The 21,290-nt window shown below is 39.2% G+C and overlaps 1 protein-coding gene across 2 annotated transcripts in view; it reads right to left on the reverse strand.

The window, feature by feature from the left end:
• Positions 1–21,290, reverse strand: part of LOC115222160 (dynein heavy chain 1, axonemal-like) — a 298,343-nt gene that overhangs the window by 105,215 nt on the left and 171,838 nt on the right. For both annotated transcript variants that reach the window (XM_036511126.1, XM_029792301.2), the window contains exons 44-48: positions 19,684–19,824; positions 14,980–15,137; positions 8,092–8,249; positions 3,635–3,808; positions 308–486 (exon numbers count right to left, since the gene is read on the reverse strand). In XM_036511126.1, coding sequence (XP_036367019.1) covers positions 308–486; positions 3,635–3,808; positions 8,092–8,249; positions 14,980–15,137; positions 19,684–19,824 — 810 coding nt within the window. The remainder of the gene's footprint in view (positions 1–307; positions 487–3,634; positions 3,809–8,091; positions 8,250–14,979; positions 15,138–19,683; positions 19,825–21,290) is intronic.

A 21,290-nucleotide genomic window follows, 5' to 3' on the forward strand; every position in this document is an offset into this window, starting at 1 on the left:
GTTAGGAAGGGCATCCATCTGTAGAAACACTGCCAGATCAGACTGGAGCCTGGTGCAGCCTTCTGGCTTCCCAGATCCCCGGTCAAACCATCCAACCCATACTAGCATGGAGAACGGACGTTAAACGATGATGATGATGATTTCTAATGAAACAACTGATTTATTTAATTATGAAATAATCTATGAAATTTATGCTTTACTGTTTTTTATTGTGTGTGTGTGTGTGTGTGTGTGTGTTTGTGTGTACACATACATACATATTACACATACATAAAGGATATATACATATTTAACATATATGTTGTACCTTAATTCTTTTAATGTTTCCCATAAGCATTCCCTGGAAAACCTTTGATAAATCTCTGAGATTGAATGTGTAATGAGACTTGGCTGGAGTCGGTAACAGCTGTGTGGTGATGGTGTTGTAAACCAGAATAGATGTATCAACAAGTTGTTCACTATATTCAGTTACTGACTCTTCATCGGCTGAAAAGACAGAAAAAGGTCAAGTGATTATTTGGTGCAATATCTCATACATCTGAGATAATGTACCAATGGCATGCATGCACACACAGACTCACACACATATGCATGCACACACAGCAGTTCCACTGTGACAGTCCTGCATGAACTTTTGATTAAGCAAGTTTTAGAACAGTTTCACTGAATTATCAGGGAGCACTTATGGGTTGGGTTTTGGTAAAGATAAAATAGACCGGTTACGAAAACTGGACTGCATAAACACTTCCTTCTATTTTGCTATTTTGCTGAAATGATGAAGAAATTAGAAGAAAAAAAAAATTACATAGTGAAATGGGTTTAGTTGGAATGTAAGTTAAGTTGAAACACATCTTTATTTAACAGATTGAGCTGCTTCTTATATTGCATGTGAGAGAGTCTGTTTTAACTTTCAGCCATTTTTGTATCAAATCAAGGCAGAAACTTTTCCTTTCTACAAAGGATTCGGCATTTTTCACATCTTAAAATAATTTGTTCACTTAGCAGAAATATTCTGTTTAATTAACAAATACTGTAAAGGGGAATAAATATTTTTGTGTTGATTGTTCAATGGAATGCATTGCATATAGGAGCAGGAGTGGCTGTGTGGTAAGTAGCTTGCTTACCAACCACATGGTTCTGGGTTCAGTCCCACTGCGTGGCACTTTGGGCAAGTGTCTTCTACTATAGCCTCGGGCCGACCAAAGCCTTGTGAGTGGATTTGGTAGACGGAAACTGAAAGAAGCCCGTCGTATATATGTGTATATATTTATGTGTGTGTGTATGTTTGTGTGTGTGTGTGTTTGTCCCTCGATCATCGCTTGACAACTGATGCTGGTGTGTTTACGTCCCCGTAACTTAGCAGTTCGGCAAAAGAGACCGATAGAATAAATACTAGGCTTACAAAGAATAAGTCCTGGGGTCGATTTGCTCGACTAAAGGTGGTGCTCCAGCATGGCCACAGTCAAATGACTGAAACAGGTAAAAGAGTAAAAGAGAGAGAATATATATTGAGGTCATTGCTACTTGGGATGAGGAGGAAGAAAATGATGAAAGGGGTGGGTGGGACATGTTCTAACAAACTGCACAGAAAACTGGCACTTCCAAAAACAAAAAAATTCACAAGTGAGTATGACCAGACTTTTGCTATGGAGCCTCAAACAGTCACCTGAACACCAACATATGCAGCAGCAGTTTAGATTAGAATTTTAGCATTTGAATATGAGTCAAATTTACTTGATGATTGCTGAGTCTTGAATGTAGACTGAAAGTGCATCATTTTCTAAAGAAATGTCAGGCAGGAAAGTGAAAACTCTTCAAAAGTAAGAATGACATAAAATATATTTCAAGCAAAGATTTTGCATGCCTCAAAGTCACAATACCAGAAAATGTACAGAATGGTGCAAGAAGAAGGCATCATCAGCAATAACTTATGTTTCCTATTGATTTTCTCAGCCCTCAAACAAGAGGACACGAGTAAGCCTTCAAACAAGAGTAAGCTAGAGGTAGCAGATAGCTTCTGTTATCTAGATGACCGAGTCAGTAGTAGAGGTGGATGCTCCACGAGTGTAGCTGTGAGAATAAGAAGAGGCTGGGCAAAGTTCAGAGTGCTTCGACTTCTGCTGGCAACAAACGGCCTCTGCCTCAAAGTGAAAGGCAGATTGTATGATGCATGTGTGTGAACCACTATGCTACATGGCAGTGAAATATGGTGTGTGACAGTCGAGGACACGCATAGGCTTGGAAACATTTAAGCCAGTACATTTCACTGGATGTGCAAGTCAGTATGCATGTTTGACAGAGTGTAAGCATCTTGAGAGAAAAGCTAGGCACAAGAAGCATCGGATGCAGTGTGCAAGAGAGACAAATGCACTGGTATGGTCATGAGATGCATATAGACAAGGACAGCTGCATAAAGACATGCTGATCTCTAACTGTGGAGGAAACCTGTGGTAGAAGTAAGCCCAGGAAGACATGGGATGAGATAATGAAGCAGGATCTTCAAACTTTGGGCCTCACAGAGGCAATGACTTATGACCAAACCTTTGGCAATATGCTGTGCTTGAGAAGACCCGTGAAGCCAAGTAAAGTCATAGTCGTGGTAGATGCTCATGTCACATAACTGGTATTTGCGCTGGCGGCATGTAAAAAGCACCTTTCAAGCATTGGGCTTCGTGTAAGGAAAGTGGCTGAGTTCTTTTTGAATATTGGGTCTCACAGATGCAATGAGCGAGACCTTTGGCATTATGTTGTGCTTAAGAAGACCCATCAAGCCAAGTAAAATTGCAGTTGTGGCAGATGGTGGTACCCATGGTGGAGGCACATAAAAGCATCCATTACACTCTCAAAGTGGTTGGCATTAGGAAGGGCCTCCAACCATAGAAACCATGCCAAATCAGACTGGAGTCTGGTGCAGCCTTCCAGCCCCAGTCAAACCATCCAATGCATGCCAGCATGGACAACAGAAGTTAAATGGTGATGATAATACACACACACACATATTGTCTGAAGTGTACAGCATTATGTATCTATTATGGCCAATCTGACTAACTGGTTTCACACTTGGGATTCAACGGATTGTTAGGCAACAATCTGATTACATAATCTTATATAGACTCACCACAGAATTGTGATATAATTGGATTGTTACCTAACAATCCATTGAATCCCTAACACAAAACTAATTGCTAAGATTGGCCATATTGGATATAGAATACTGTACACTTTGGATAATATACTCACTCTATTGACAGATATATGAGTGCACTTTTTCCCAGACTTATGAACTTTTAGACAACTTAGGTACATTTAGACATGCTGCCACACGCTGCAGAGTATATTACAATAGGTTGTCTGCATCTTGTGCTGTATATTCAACTAACCCATGTTAGTATGGCAGAGAGACATAAAACAAACATGCTAATCATATGTTGAAAACAGGCTTTTTTGTGAAATGTGTTCCAATTAATCCCATCTTCTCTTACTTCATATTGAAAATAAAAATTTGCAGTCATTTTAAATTCAAATGTTTAAGAGACTATAATATCAAATTCCTACAAGTACAGTTTTGCATGTTTCTAATTTGGATTCAGAGTGTGTATGTCTGCATATGTGTGTGAGTGAGTGCATTCCTTACCAATCCAAGATTCGAAAATGGTTCCAAATATTTTCTTTTTACTAATGTCTTCCATTTCTGTGAAAGCCAGGAAATTAAAATGTCGTAACAAACGGGCTGTGACAGCATTTCTTCCTGCTCCTGGTGGTCCCATTGAACAAACAAAGTTGACATCAACAAGATTATGGAATTCACCTAAAGAAAAGAGTGACAACAGTGAATGATGATAAATTGAACGAAGTCTCCGAGGCATGTGACATGGAAAGGTCAACATTGAAACAAAAGAAATAACAATGATGGCAATGATAACGATGAGATTACAGTCACTGATCAACTGGATTTGATTGATTTTAGGATAAAACAGAGGGAGACAGAAAGAGTTTAATAAGAAAGGAGGAAAAGGGAAAACTGAGTAAGGGGTAAATTGTTTTGTCCAGTTCTATATCATCTCTCACTCAGAAAATATGGCCAAGCAAGAAAAACCAAAGTGGCAATGACTTAGAAATTGCCCCTTATTTATATTAACAACAATAACCACCAGCTGCAACCATTCCAAATACTTGATTCCATAACTTCCATAACTTGGAAAATCTCAAAACTAGCAAAATATTTTTAAAAACATTTTAAAGAAACAGAGTTAGTTTTGTAGCAACAGAGTTAGGTTTGTAGATTCTGATTGTATTATCCAACGTAATATGTAATGATGTTCTGGACATCAATAACTTCTTGGTTCATACGAATGTGATGTGTATTAAGCATGGCTGTGCGGTAAGAATATTGCTTCCCAACCACATGGTTTTGGGTTCAGTCTCATTGTGTGACACCTTGAGCAGGTATCTTTTGCCTTGGACCAACCAAAGCCTTGTGAGTAGATTTGGTAGATGAAAACTGAAAGAAGCCTGTCATAAATATACATATATATATATATACTAGCAGTTAAGCCTGGTTTCACCCGGTCTGTTTGGATTATGTGGCTGTGATCGTTTTCAGTTAGGCATAATCTATAACAGTGTTTCTCAACCTTATCATTTCAGGTCCCCTGTTTTGATTGGAGCCTCCCCCTTGTCAGAAAACAGCTTCAGGAGTTGTGAAGAAAGAATTTGTACGTAGTCTGTTTCTGAGAGCTATTCTATTGAACATCTGTTTAATCATTAAAACATTGATTTAATTATGAACATAGAAAGAAATTATACATTCATCCCTATTTTTTAAGCAGTTGTATCCGTAAAAATGTTATTTGCAGAGAGCAGGAATTGAAAGAAGATATATGAAATGGACATGTGTGTGTGTGTGTGTGTATGTGTGTGCATGTGTGTGTGTGTGTGTGCATGCGTATGTGTATGTGAGAGAAGAAGAGAGACAACATAGCGAAAGTTTTGGCTGACTGTCATCCTGTCCTCCCCTTGTTGCTAGTGAAATGGTATATGCTGTCTGTGTGAGCAACTGGTTGTTTTAATGGCGGAACAAATGGGAATTCCATTAGAAACAGTTTTAATCGATTTTCTCGGTAAGTATGAGGGCCAGGAAAAAAATGAAAACTGCATTCCAATGTATGCACCCATCTGCACATGTGTGTCAATTTTCATGCAAATCCACCCAGCCATTTGGCTGTGAACCTCAAGACAAGAAAGAATACAACAATCACCCATGTCCAATTTATATTATATATATATATATATATATATATATATATATATGCACACACAGACACTAGCAATGCATCCTGCCATTGCCTGGCTGTTATGACCTCCAGCCACATTGTATTATTTGTTCCTTTCTTATGGGCAGAATCAGCCACAGCTGATATATAGTGAACTGGATTACTGGCATAATGAAAGTTATTGTTTGTTTAAAAGTGAAGTATAGGAGGGTACAATTTGCATGAAAGTGCTTTCTGTTCTTTAGAAGGATCACAAACTATGTATTTTTTCTTTATATAAAAGGGGGTTAATACAATTTTGCCCAGAAATTACATCTTCAAAATTTATTTTTCTCCCCATCCCTTCCGTAATTTTTTAATTTGTAACTTTTACGAATTTTTTTTTATCCATGTAGAAAAATACAGAGATTATGAATCTGTGAAATGAATATATTTTTTTTAAAGTTTAATTTTTCTTAAAGAAACACTTAATGCCCCTTCCCCACCTCACCCACCCATCATCTATCTGCTTTCAACAAACTAAAACCCCCAATGTTTCACTTTCATCTGATGTTTGCGAAGGAGATTTTAGTGATTCTTTAAGTAAAAAGGAAGATTAAGTCTTAAAGATTTCTACTCTCTGTTTTTTTTTCTCTGTGGATTACCAAGAAAAAATTTGGAAGAAAGTAAAAAAAAAAAATGTAGAAATTGTAGAAATCTTCTGTGATGATTTTTTGATGTAATTTTCCTGCTTTTATTTTATAATAATGTGTGTGTGTGTATGTATGTGTGTGTGTGTTTGTTACCTAGGTGACCAAGGAAGAAATTTCAACTGTGTTTCGTGGTCTGCTACCACAACAGCTCCTATATAGGATCCAGTTAGCTCAAGACATAATCCGGAGGAACCATATCCGGTTTCAGCCCCTACTCCTCTACTGTTTTGACGTGCCCCCCTTTCGGAGGTGTCTTCAGCTCTGGTGTTGGGTGCATGTCTTCTTTCTTCTTCTTCTTCTTCTTCTTTCTTCTGTTCCCTGGCCTCTACGATGTAGCGGCAACGAGTGTCAGCGGGCGACTGACTGACTTGTTAAATTTTTTCCCTTTAAATACCTGCTGCTAGGCTCCAGCAGGCAGCCCCAGCGAAGATGTCACATGACACTGTCTCAACTTTAACTGACCAATGAAGGTACGTAGTCTTAGCCCACACATTCTCTAAACGAGACCGTCACCTGTCAATCAGCGAAGCTAATTCAGTGTCAGCTTGTCTCACCTAGTGATATTATTCTCCGCCAGCATGTCATGACTTTCAAGCCATTTTTGTAATGGGGGAGGATGCTCTGAATGTATTGTTTCTAGAATAAGAACTGGGTGGAGGAAGTTCAGAGAGTTATTACCTCTGTTGGCAATAAAAGGACTCTCTCTCAGAGTGAAAGGTAAACTATATGATGCTTGTGTGTGAACGGCTATACTCCATGGTAATGAGACATGGGCTCTGAATGCAGAAGATATAAGTAGACTGGAGAGAAATGACGGTAGTATTCTCTATTGGATGTGCAACATCAGTGCACATGTGTGGCAAAGTGCAAATGTATTGAGAGAAAAGTTGGGTTGGAGAGGCTCTGTAAACTCTGCAAAGGCTATAGACATGACATAGACATCTGAAGTAGAGACTATGAAGCCATGTACCATGTATCATGAAAACCAAGTTCCTCAAAACTGTGATGGTTTTTGTGTGTGTCTCTAGTGAGGGTGATGCCATACCATCCCATATCTTTAAACAGGGCTGTAGGCTCAATTCAGACAAGCTACTGGAGACTGTCAAACCTTGGCTGGAGAGGATTGCTGCTAGAAGGCCGCATGTGTGGTAACAGGTTTCACCTGCTTGCCATACCTCCAGAAAAAGTCAGAAGTGGTTGTTAGAGAATTTCTATGACTTTCCAGGGACACAAAGAGGAATGCATGCACCAAGTTCTGGAACTGCCCAGAGGCTGTGGTGGAAGCTGAGAGCCAGTCTTTGAGTATCTCCCATTCGTAATCTCGTTGATATTTTTTGATTTTAAAAATACTTTTATATTTGGATGGGATATTGTGTTTTTATGCAAACTGTTAAATTTAGCCAAAACACTTTGTATATTAAACAAAAGATAGCGAAGAGAAATCACTCGGAATGGCCAATGGTATGTTTATGAACACCATAAACAAATACGGGTATATCCAAAGCTAGAAAAAGTAAAATCTTGATTTATTAAAATTATCTCCACTTCTGTAGGATGTGTGTTACATTTACCAAATGTCAACTGAGACTAGCTCTTCATGAAACCGGGGAGGTCATCTAAAGAATTAAGAACTCTCCAAAGATGACATGCCATTAAGGAATGGACAGGTTTTTTTGTCTGGAGAAAAGAGAACAGTTATGGATACATGCATCTGCCCCAATAGGTACCATTAACACAAAAATTGTCCTACTCCAGCAGCCAAGTGACTTGGACATATACAAAAAGAGTAGAACATGTGTATATATTTAAGTGTATCAACAATTTATGATTGTTAGACTCCACACTATGGTTTACATTTCTTTTTTGTCTTCTCATGATAATTTCCATGAATTAGATTATGTATAGTTTATATATTTCAATAACTTATTGGAACTAATGTTTTATAAGTTTGATATCATTCCTGATACTGAATCCTCAGCTACACACTGAGAATGTGATACAAGTTACAGCTTATGTATAGAAACTAGCAGAGAATATATCATGGTGCACTGCTTTATTCAATATGCATCAATAAATATTTCATGAATGAAAATATTTTTATAATAATGATAGATAAGCAGTCTTACCAATCGATTTTCTGTCATACCAGCCTCCAAAATCCATCCACTGACGGAGAAGTTCAATGGGGGGTTGAGCTCCAAAAGCTTCCAGAGCTGGCATGTTCAAATCATCGATAAAGAATAAAAACATCTTGCCTAAAGGTGGGCCATAAACTCCTTTACGTCTGAAAAGAAGTAAAAAAGTTTATATCAATGTGAACAACATCAAGACTAAAATATCTGACCCATACCCTCATATATTTCCAGGGTATTTGACTACATTTTCCATTATCAACTCATCAATGAAATACTGAGCACATCATGCTAGCAACAAGTGTGTATGTACAAGAAATCTTTCAACATTCATAGTTTCCTGAAATATCTGACAGAGGTCTTTATTCTGCACACTTTAACTTTACATATAGCTCAATACAAATTTCACTTAATAGTTTGACATGTGGTAGCGATTACCACCTACTCTTTATCATCACAATACATACCCATGAAAAAAGCAGACATTTTTACAAACTCCAAAAATGTAAAGTAGAATGAATTCAATAAGGAAATGGAATCAAGGTTCATAAAATTCAGCAATACAACCAATAACATAAATGCAATACATACATCTGATAAATATTCATAGATGCATCTACAAACCATATAAAAAAAATCAACTCTAATTACATGATAGAATCAGTGAAGCTGATTAAAACTAGAGACACCAGCAACACAATACTCAGCAGGACCAAATCCAGTTGCAAAACAACTGAACAAGGAACTTGTGTGTTGAAACAAATTCTGTTGTAATTCGGGAGGGGGGGGGGGGATATGCCATTAACAAACACACAAAGGTTCTGTATCTCTTCTTTTATTATTCTTGTCAATTTGTTAACATTTAACCAGTTAATTAATTGCTTCATTAATTTTTTTAGTCAATCAATGAATAGCGACAAAATGACCTTGACAAACCTAGCTGATTAATTGATTAACTAAACAATCTATTTCTTTACTACCCACAGGGGGCTAAACACAGAGAGGGCAAACGAGGACAGACAAACCAGTGCATAACTGGTACTTATTTAATCAACCCCGAAAGGATGAAAGGCAAAGTCGACCTTGGCAGAATTTGAACTTAGAACTTAGTGGCAGGCGAAATACCACTAAGCATTTCGCCTGGTGTGCTAATGTTTCTGCCAGCTCACCACCTTTAACTAAACTAAACAATCTATGAGTTAACTAGTGGAACAGTTAACCTATTGACTACTAATAATAAAAGAAGTGAAAGATCCTCTGTGTGTGTGTTTATTAATGGAACAATGACGCACTGGAGAAACACCAAGAGAAATAAAACAAAACAAAAAAAACAACTAAATGAAGAACCCAAGTTATAGAAAATATAAGGAACATTGTATGACAGCAAGTACTTGTGTCTAGAAAATGTGACTATTTCTTTCTCCATCAAATCATTCTACTGACTCACCACAATATAAATTCAGTCAAACACAATACAAAGTTTCTATAAGCCATACTGAACACACAAAAATGGATACTCTTTTACTTATTTCAGTCATTTTGATTGTGGTCATGCTGGAGCACCGCCTTTAGTCAAACAAATTGACCCCAGGACTTATTCTTCGTAATCCTAGTACTTAATCTATCAGTCTCTTTTGCCGAACTGCTAAGTTACGGGGACGTAAACTCACCAGCATCGGTTGTCAAGTGATGTTGGGGGGGATAAACACAGATACACAAACATATACACACACATACATACATATATATATATATATATATATATATATATACGATGGGCTTCTTTCAGTTTCCGTCTGCCAAATCCACTCACAAGGCTTTGGTCAGCCAGAGGCTATAGTAGAAGACACTTGCCCAAAGTGCCACACAGTGGGACTGAACCCAGAACCATGTGGTTGGTAAACAAGCTACTTACCACACAGTCACTCCTACGCTTAATTATATTCTTTCAACATTTGCATTAGGCTACATTAAATTCCTATTACACCATTTTTACAAATAAACTCTTTTTTTTGTTTGGTCAGGAGGAAGAAACTGTGCGCATGGCCATCACAGACCATCCCAAGACCAACAAAACATTTAAACTCACTAGTTTCAAGAAAATCCTAACCAGGACATTCTAGAAGGATAACATTCTCAGCAAGAAAGGGACTGGATGCAAGAATTAGGGATGGCGAGACATAAATATAGGGGATGACAGGTGAGACATTCAGAAGAACTTAAGTGAAGGTTGCATGATACTGGTTAGTTCTGAGGAGCAGAAAGGGGACAGCACGCACGCACACACACACACACGTTCTGGAAATTTCTGGGAAATAATATATTAAATGGTATGCATAAACAGAATGTAGTTTGATAAAATGTCTGTCTGTCTGTGCATGTATATGTAGCGATATTGATATCCTCACTCTTTGAGACACACAATAAGAATGATCTCGTTTGAGATTACAACCATCTTTGGCTAGTTTGACCCTGTTGTGTCCACTGCTCTGATTGGTTAGCATTTGGCACGGTTTGTCTCTCAACTTATTTCGTGCCAGTGTGTAAGCCAACCAATCATGGCCTTCGGATAGGATGCTTCATTTGAGCCTACCCCAGGCTTTAAAAGGGCGAGATCAACAGCCTTCAAGGTCTTTCAGCTTCAGACCATTTAAGGTCTAGTCACTGACCACAGAGCTACTCAGCCATGTTCCAGTTCCAGCGACAGATGACCAGCCAGCCAACCATGCTACTGCTCCAGCCATGAAAATGTTATTATACACCAGCGACAGACAGGACATTCTCCATCTCCGCCACTGTCATCACCATCATCGTCTCCATCTCCGTCAACTTCAACATGTACACATCAACATTAAACAGACCATCCCAAGACCAACAAAACATTTAAACTCATGCTGTTTGAGAATATTCACCCTGGTAAAACAGTCAAAGTCTACCTGAAGAACTATCTACCAAATCCACTCACAAGGCTTTGATCGGCCTGAGGCTATAGACTTGGCATGGCATGATAAGCCACAACTTCTACACATGTAGTAACCAGCTTCTGCCACGTGACCCCCAACATCTTGCTATAGAACTTGCAATCATGTACCTCCCATACAAATTGGTAAACAAATTCCATCTTAACTCAATATGCTGAGGCATTCATTTTACGCTCTGTATTTCTGTTGCATATGCATACACCTTTATCTGTACCTTCTGTCGCACACACAAACACTTGTCGCATACACACAGACACAACACTTCGCTAGCACTCACACACTCTCTCTTTGTGCACATTGTAAATAAAGATCTTCTTCTCTCTGAAACAATAGAACGGTTTGTTGTCCACATTTGGTCCTTTTGGCACTGTAGTTAGTGACTTTAGAATCAGGACTAAGTGGACGCCCAGAGACGACCAACATGGAAAAGAAGGGTCTGGAAGCTTAAAGATCTTACGAATGGACAAAGATTTAGAGACATATCACTTGAAGCCTTTGACGAAATAGATAAGGATATAGATTCACATAGTGTAGAAGACAACTGGAGGTTTCCACAGGACAACCTGCTGAGAGCCACTGACCAGATCTGTGGATGGTGCAAAGTCCCCTCTCGACCCAAAATAACGTGGTGGTGGAACAATGTTGTAGGCAGGGCTATTAGAGAAAAGAGACAGGCTTGGAAGGACTGGAAGAATGGTGGTAGCAGAGAATTGTATCAGACTGCCAAAAGAGAAGCTAGGAGACAGGTTTATTTAGCCAGAGGGGAAGGAGATAAGAAAAAATTTGCCAATGTTCTGCACAGTGAGGACCAAAGACTTGAGGTATTTCGTGTTACAAGACACTATTTGAGAGAGAATCGTGATGTGGTAGGAGAGAAATGTGTTCGCATGGATGATCGTACACTTGCACTAAATGAGGATGCAAAGAGAAAGGTTGCTGAATAAAGAAAATGAATGGGATAAAGAGAGTCTGCCGAATGTCGACCCAACAGAGGGACTAGCTATCCGAGTTGACAGTTCCTTGGTAGTTAAGGCAATTAGAAGCATGAAAACAGGGAAAGCCCCAGGCCCATCAGGAATTACTGCAGAGATGCTCAAATATCTGGTAGTGTCAGCTATAGCCTAGTCACCCGTATAGTTAACCAGGTGATACACAAAGGAGTCATACCCAATGACTGGTGTAGCAGCATAATAGTCAACTGCTACAAAGGTAAAGGTGACGCCCTAGATACAAATAATTACAGAGGTATCAAGCTGTTGGATCAGGTGATGAAGGTTACGGAGAGGGTCATAGCCCAACTAATTAGAGAGAGAGTTAGTTTAGATGAGATACAGTTTGGGTTCATGCCAGGTAAAAGTACCACTGATGCTATATTCCTGGTAAGGCAGCTGCAGGAGAAATACCTAGCCAAAGATAAGCCCCTGTACCTGGCTTTTGTTGACATGGAGAAAGCCTTCGACAGGGTCCCCCGATCTCTTATCTGGTGGTCAATGAGGAAACTAGGGATAGATGAATGGTTAGTGAGAGCTGTGAGAGCCATGTACAGGGATGCTACTAGTAAGGTGAGGGTTGGCACCGAGTACAGTGAAGAATTCCGGGTAGAGGTAGGGGTCCACCAAGGTTCAGTCCCCTCCTATTTATCATAGTCCTCTAGGCAATAACGGAGGATTCAAGACAGAATGCCCCTGGGAGCTCCTCTATGCTGATGACCTTGCTCTAATTGCAGAGTCACTATCACAACTGGAGGAGAAGTTTCAGGTGTGGAAGCAAGGATTAGAATCGAAGGGCCTTAGAGTCAACCTAGCTAAAACCAAAGTCCTAATAAGTAGGAAGTTAGACAAATCACAAATGCCTTCAGGTAGATGGCCCTGCTCGATCTGTAGAAAAGGCGTAGGTAGAAACTCTATAAGATGCACCAAGTGTAAGCTATGGACACATAAGAGGTGCAGCAATGTCAAAGGAAGACTAACTAGGAAGATAGTTTTTGTATGTGGCAGATGCTCAGGAGCAATAAACACTGAAAATGCGCAGAGACCAACTTCTGTCACATTCCAGGGAGAAAAACTAGAAATAGTTGATAGCTTCCGTTACCTAGGTGACCAAGTCAGTAGTGGGGGCGGGTGTGCTGAAAGTGTAATTGCTAGAGTAAGAATAGCTTGGGCAAAGTTCAGAGAGCTCTTACCTCTGCTGGTGACAAAAGGCCTCTCGCACAGAGTGAAAGGCAGACTGTATGACGCATGTGTCCGAACAGCCATGCTACATGGCAGTGAAACATGGGCTGTGACTGCTGAGGATATGCGTAAGCTAGCAAGAAATGAAGCCAGTATGCTGCGATGGATGTGTAATGTCAGTGTTCATACTCGACAGAGTATAAGTACCTTGAGAGAAAAGTTGAACCTAAGAAGCATCAGTTGTGGGGTGTAAGAGAGACGTTTGCGCTGGTATGGGCATGTGGCGAGAATGGATGAAGATAGTTGTGTGAAAAAGTACCACACCCTAGCAGTTGAGAGAACCTATGGAAGAGGCAGACCCAGGAAAACCTGGGACGAGGTGGTGAAGCACGACCTTCGAACTTTAGGTCTCACTGAGGAAATGACTAGAGACCGAGACCTCTGGAAGTATGCTGTGCGTGAAAAGACCCGGCAGGACAAGTGAGACCATAGCCCATGGCCTCTACCTGGGATGTAGCCAGTCCACTTATGCATACCTTTCCTTCTTGGGACACAAAACTCTACTTGCGAAGACCTGTTGAGGCAAGTGAAAATCAAAATCAAAATTGATCAACATTAATGGAAATTGTAGCTGTGATACCAGTGCCAGTGGCACGTAAGAGAACCATCCAAACGTGGCCATTGCCAGCGCCGCCCCAACTGGCCTCCGTGCTGGTGGCACGTAAAAAGTACCATCCGATCATGGCCATTGCCAGCCTCAACTGGCACGTAAAAAGCACCCACTACACTCATGGAGTGGTTGGCGTTAGGAAGGACATCCAGCCGTAGAAACATTGCCAGATCAGACTGGGCTTGGTGCAGCCTTCTGGCTTCCCAGACCCCAATTGAACTGTCCAATCCATGCTAGCATGGAAAGTGGATGCTAAACGATGATGATGATTCAGCTTCTTATTTAGTTAGGGGCAACTGTGCGGCGTTCAACAGGAGACATTTGTCCCCAACTCCTTACCTACGGTCGTATTTCCTACATAAATGTGCATCTATGTATGTATGTATGTATAGATGTATGACATGCATTCTGCAATATATTTATACAGGATATATTTCTGTGCCCAGTTTCCAACAACTGTTACCCTACTTCAGCAACACTCTTACTAAAACATCACAACACTTTTGCTTTTTCTTTCAGGTTTTAGTATACAATAAATTCATTATTACAAACAAAGTTGCTAATTCTAAAATCTTTATAAGATATGTAAGTAGTAACTCTACTGAAAAGCAATGGTTGTTACCACCTCAACATGTTTGTTCTGCATAGAACAATGTTGCTATTCTTTTTAACACCAGGAGAACACCTTCTCCAGCTGGTTAACATCACAATGTTTGTGTCCAATATATTGCATAGGAGCGAACAACTCCCATCTAGCAACGACAAGACTGGTACTGGACACTGATTTTGTGTTGGTAACCAGCTTGAGGAGGTGTCCACCTGGGGTTGAAAAGAGTAGTAACATTGTTCTATGCACAACAACCATGTTGAGGCGGTAACAACCATTACTTACCAAATTCCTTACTCTATTTCACTTTAACTGACAGTCTGTTGTGCACTGAACTAAACCTTTCTGGAATTAAATTTTACCAATATATATCCTGTTTATCTCTACCATTTGATATTTTATTTCCAAGAAATTTTCCAGAGCATGTATGTTTTCAAAACTTATAGCACTTACCTTTTATCTAGCTTGCCATCAATAAGGTCTTGAGTTTGATTAGAACCAGTTTTGGCAGAGAACACTATGAACTCTGAGATGAATTTAGATGGCATATGGATTAACTTATCAGCAATAGTTAGTGTTTTACCAGTCCCTGTTGGACCTACACAAAGAACCTGAAATACAAAATAACAGAGTACAATGGTTTCATTTTCATTAATCTTCCCACCAGCTTAAACTAGTCTGTTATGAGTTATGAGTCTGTATTCATCCTCTGTCTGCCTATCTACCAAGCTATTGCTTCAGGTATCAATGGTCATGTATCCTCAATGCTACTGACAATTTTCTAACCATGTGCAAGCTTTGCAGTATTGATGCTGGAAAGGTACTAATGGTTCCTTGAATTTCTCTTCAACTATCTGTCACCAATTTACCATTCATTTGAAAAAAATTGCAATTTCTTATAAGACCAGTATTTGTTATGTGTCCTTATTCTGCTCAACATTTAATGTTCATTTTCCATGTTAGCATGGACTGGATAGTTTGACTGGATCTGGCAAGCCATAAGACTTTTTCAAGTCCTATTGTAGACTTTGGCATGATTTCTATACCTCGCTGCTCTTCTTAACACCAATCACTTTACAATGTGTACGAGATGCATTTTTGCCAGTCACCAGTTCTAGTGAGTTCATCAAGCAACTTGCAAGACAAAAGAAGGGAAAAACCCTTCAACTGAGGGAGTGGGTTGCATTTAAGTGTTGGGAAGGTGGCTTTGTGCCAGATGTTTGGGAAGCTAAAGTATGACCGAAGGACAATTACAGGTGTCTTGCTAGAAAGCAGAAACACTGCTACCCCCAACATTATTGGAATGGAAGGGTGAGCTATTCCGTAAGTTTCAGAGGAGAGCAATAGATGGTTAGAGATGGGGACACAGGGAAATAGAGTAGTAAGTGATGAGAAAGGTTGCCGGAAAGTACCAGAATGGAAATGGGCACAGAGATGCTGATTGTATTTTATGACTCTAGTGTTCTCATACAGACATTTACACTAAGCTAACAGAAGAGTAGGGAATTCAATAAATTTGGGAACATCTGCAGCTCAAAGATCAAAACGATACACAATCATCATCATCATCATTTTGATTGTGGCCATGCTGGAGCACCGCCTTTAGTCGAGCAAATCGACCCCAGGACTTATTCTTTGTAAGCCTAGTACTTATTCTATCGGTCTCTTTTGCCGAACCGCTAAGTTACAGGGACGTAAACACACCAGCATCAGTTGTCAAGCGATGTTGGGGGGGGACAAACACACACACACATATATATATACATATATGCGACGGGCTTCTTTCAGTTTCCATCTACCAAATCCACTCACAAGGCTTTGGTCAGCCCGAAGCTATTGTAGAAGACACTTGCCCAAGGTGCCACGCAGTGGGACTGAACCCGGAACCATGTGGTTGGTAAGCAAGAAACTTACCACACAGCTACTCCTGCACCTAAGATTTCTTTTGGCTTTGAATATTCATATGAATTTTTGTGTGTAGAATACAAATTCACAAAAATTTTCTGAAAATTCCAAAAAATAAAAAAGCTACGAGGAGTTACATGGTGTGCATAAAGCAGAATTCTGCCAATATTTCATTTGTTTACAATTGACAACACATGCACAAAATGACACTTTCAAATCCTATTTTCTGACTGGGTAAAAATGATCAAACTTTAAACCTCTGTAACTGTTTTTAAAAACTTTTCTGGAAAGAGTGAATTAGCCCCTGAGACTCAGCAAGGAAAATAACATCAATACACCAAATTTTAAAATGTTATTTATTCATGGATGAACAAAAATGTTACATCATGCAAAGAAAAAAAATTTTTTCTTTGAGTGAATTAAGAGTAAACTTTAACTCTTAGGAGTCTTCACATACCTAGAACATTATGCAGGTTGACTTTCCTGTCTAGGTTATAGCTGAAGGAGTACATAAAGATATGTATGCCTCATCGTTTAACATTCCCTTTTCCATGATGGCATGAAAATGAATGGTTCAACATGAATGACAAGCCAGAGGACTGTGCCAAGCTCCAATGTCTGCTTTGGCATGGTTGCTACACCTCTTCAGAGAATGTACTGGGAGTTTCATAGCACCAGTACTGGGGAGGTCACCAAGTCCCTTCAAGACAAGACCTCTCAACTGAGTGAGAAATAATATTGATGAATATAAAAATATGAAAGAGGACAGAAGCAAGTGTCTTGCTGAAGATGTGAGCACTTAACTTCCTTATCTGGAAAGAAAGAATGAGGGAGGGAGGGAGAGATGGGATAGAGAGGGGTAGGTGAGAGAGAGAGAGAGAGAGATGTGAAATTTCACTACAAGGTGAATGTGAGAGAAAAAAAAAACAGGATAGATCAGAAAAGATGGGTGGGCAGGTGAATGCAGATGAAAATAGTGTGACAGATAATTAGAGCAAGGGATTGAGATAAATGCAGTGAATATCAGTTTGAGGGAGAGTAAATGAAGAAAAGGCATTAGCATTTGGTCAGAGAAGAGGTGGTGAAAAGGGTCAATAATAGGGATACAATACAAAGTGTAGGGGGCAAGTGGCATCATTTACAGTAGCTAAATAAGTCCTACCATACTAACGCAGTCTTTTCTTCTGCACACCATATCGGTTTCCCATGTACTCTTAGTGTTTATTACATCCAAGAATCTGCCACAAACAAAGTCTGCACTGCACCTTCTTTCATGTGTCCATAGTTTACACTGAGTACAGCATGTGGAATTTCTGCTAGCATCTTTTTTACATATTGAACAGAACCATTTACTCAAAGGGATTAGCATCCTGTTTGTTTTCCGAATAACTAGAACTTAGGTATTTGCAAAGTTAGCTTTCAGGGCCTTTAATTTGAGGTTTTGCTTCCACATGTGGAATTTCATTACTAGTTCTACTACAGTTTCCACAGTAAGAACAAGGTCATTAACAGAGAGGAGTTCCCATGGGCAACTAGTCTTAAATTTGTCAGTTATGACCTGAGGTACTATGATATGTAAGCAACATTTGATAACCAGACTCTGCACACTAAATTCATCATTCTATTCATTCTCTCTTTAATTCACTTTATAGTCAGTATCCCTGTATGTGGTTCAAATGGCTCTCACCAGCCATTCATCTATTCCTAGCTCCCCCAGTGACAACCAGATGAGGAAGCAAGGCACCCTATCACAAGCTTTCTCCAGATTGACATATACCAAATACAGTGGTTAACTTTTAGCTAAATACTTCTGAAGTTGCTGTACTATGAAGAGAGCATTAGTAACACCTTTTCCTAGCACAAAACCAAACTGCATTCCATCTTGGTTAACTTTCTTCCTAAGTGAGCTATTACGACATTTCCCCTGACTTTCATAAACTGCTCCAGTAATCTGATACCACAAAAATTTTTTCTAAGGCATCTCCTTTATTCCTGTAACAGTTCACTATGATGCTGTCATTGGGTATGCCACCTTCCTGTAGAACCTGATTTACTATACAGATGACTGTGCAATACCCCAGTCTATCATCATCATCATCATCGTTTAACGTCCGTTTTCCATGCTAGCATGGGTTGGACGGTTCGACCAGGGTCTGGGAAGCCAGGAGGCTGCACCAGGCTCCAGTCTGGTCTGGTAGTGTTTCTATAGCTGGGTGCCCTTCCTAACGCCAACCACTCCATGAGTGTAGTGGGTGCTTTTTATGTGCCAGGGGAGGCTGGCAGCAGCCACGATTGGTTGGTGATTTTTACATACCACTGGCACAGAAGCCAGTCAAGGTGACACTGGCTTTGGCCACATTCAGATGGTCCTTTTTACGTGCCGCCAGCACAGGTATCGTAACTACAATTTCCTTTTGATATTTATTTTGATGTTGATGTTTTAAGCATCTCAGCAGAAATTCCTGGTGGACTTGGAACCTTTCTTGTCTTCATATTCTCAATTGTTTTATCTACAACACTGCTGTAAACAAAAATGGCTGGACCCTCTGTCAGGTTTACATTAGGAAGATTCTCTTTCTCCAATTCATTCTCCATGTATAGTAGCCTTTCTTAATAGCACTTGCTCATCTCTTTCTTTTCAGAATCACTCAGTGCAAGTCTACCATTATCTTTCTGTAAACACTTCTTACCCACAATATTTTCAACTGCTTTCTGATACACTGAGATGATGATAATGTTATATACTAGTGTCAGAAAGGACAACTAGCTTTGAAACAATACCTCAAATAAGGTATTCATCCAGCTTGTGAAAATATAGAAAGACAAATGTAAAATGAATAAACAAATGATTATACTGACCAGGTGATGTGTGATGGAATACTTTGATGCTTAAAATCATATTATTACAAAATAATAAAAATGCAAATACAAGTATAATAAGTGAGTGTTTTAATGATTGCAATGACTCTTCTTGGATGCAACCGTTTTCCTCTCAAAAAATAAATTAAACTCAAGAATAAATTTTTCTGAATGAAAATATTTCTTGTGTAAATTAGTAACATTTCTTTGAAGTTTATCTGCAAGCTGTTCTCTGTCACAATGGAAGAAGTTAAGGTTGTGAAGCACAGAGTTTCAGTTTATATTCTTCCAAATACATTATCTAAGAGAAAATTCATGATCTTAAATCAATGTCATAAATTTTTTAAAAATTATCATTAAGCTTTTTCAATGGTATGAAGCAATATGACTAACCGTTTTGTTATTCTTCAGAAGCATATCTAATATAAATGAATTTCTAATAGTGTCTATGGTTGGTACAATGATGTCTGCAAACTTGGCATCAACTGGTGTAGTAAAAATTGGTTGACCTTGGCTCCAGTGGACATATTTTATCTATAAATTTGAAAAAGTCAAATATAGTTAACATTGAAAAACAAAGTAATAGAATGTATGTATGTATGTGTGTATCCTCCAGCAGGATACTCTTCTTATAGATGTTTTCAATCTAGTTTGGATTCTTTAAAATCAAATTTGAATTTTTCAATTGGTGTTCAAGCCTTGAAAAAAAAAAAAAAAAGAGTTAAACTACATCAGCCGTAAGGGAATACATGTCTATCTTATCTAACTCGTCCAGTAGAGCCCACCAATTGATATCTGAAAAGTTCGATGAAATAACTCATGAACACTGCGATAGCTTCTACCAAAAGATGCTCCGTTATGTCGACCAGTCTGAACAAGGGGAGATAATAGAAAAAGAATCATTTGTTTATGATCTTCCCTTGTTCAGACTGGTCGACGACATAACTATGTTGCATCTTTTGGTAGAAGCTATCGCAGTGTTCATGAGTTATTTCATCGAACTTTTCAGATATCAATTGGTGGGCTATACTGGACGAGTTAGATAAGATAGACATGTATTCCCTTACTGCTGATGTAGTTTAACTCTTTTTTTTTTCAAGGCTTGAGCACCAATTGAAAAATTCAAATTTGATTGCAAAGAATTCAAATTAGATCGAAAACATCTATAAAAAGAGTATCCTGTTGGAGGAACCAAGACAATAATTGAATGCATAAGCAAGACAAAACGTGGTCTGATAATTCATTTAGAAAAGCAGTAACACTGGTTAAGAATTGACCATCTCTAACTATTAACATCTATTGCCAAACCCAACAACAACAAGCACCCTTCAAAATGCCACCCATGCTACCCCTTTCACTTATCTCCCTACCCTTCACATCTACTTATAGTTCTCTTAATACTCTGAACACTCACCCTTCCATCTTCCTGATCTGACTATCTTATCTCTTCTTGCCCTTCCTTGCTTCAATACTCCTCACAATCCCATCAACCTAACTACTTGTATTGGAGCTTCTGGCATGAACACCAATCAGTACAGCATGTCGTTTCCAAATTTCTGGCAGAGTGAATTGTGTCATGGTGCTGTTTTTCTCACAGATGGTGCCCAACTGACCATACGATACTGTGCAGCCAACAAAATCAAAAACAAGAAATGTCCATGCACAAAATTAAAAATATAAAATGGTGACAATTTACCCATTGTACTGTATATATATATATCATCATCGTCATTTAATGTATGCTTTCCATGCTGGCATGGGTTGGACGGTTTGACTGTGGACAGGAAAGCTAGAATGCTGCACTAGGCTCCAATCTGACCTGGAAAAGTTTCTACAGTAGGCAGCCCTTCCTAACGCCAACCACTCTGAGATTGTAGTGGGTGCTTTTATGTGCCACCAGCAAGAGGGCCAGTCAAGCGGTACTGGCAATGACCACGCTCAAAGGGTGTTTTTTATGTCCCACCTGCACAGGACCCAGTCTGGCAGCACTGGTAATGACC

Source organism: Octopus sinensis, linkage group LG19, assembly GCF_006345805.1.
Source record: "Octopus sinensis linkage group LG19, ASM634580v1, whole genome shotgun sequence".
Lineage (NCBI taxonomy): Eukaryota > Metazoa > Mollusca > Cephalopoda > Octopoda > Octopodidae > Octopus > Octopus sinensis.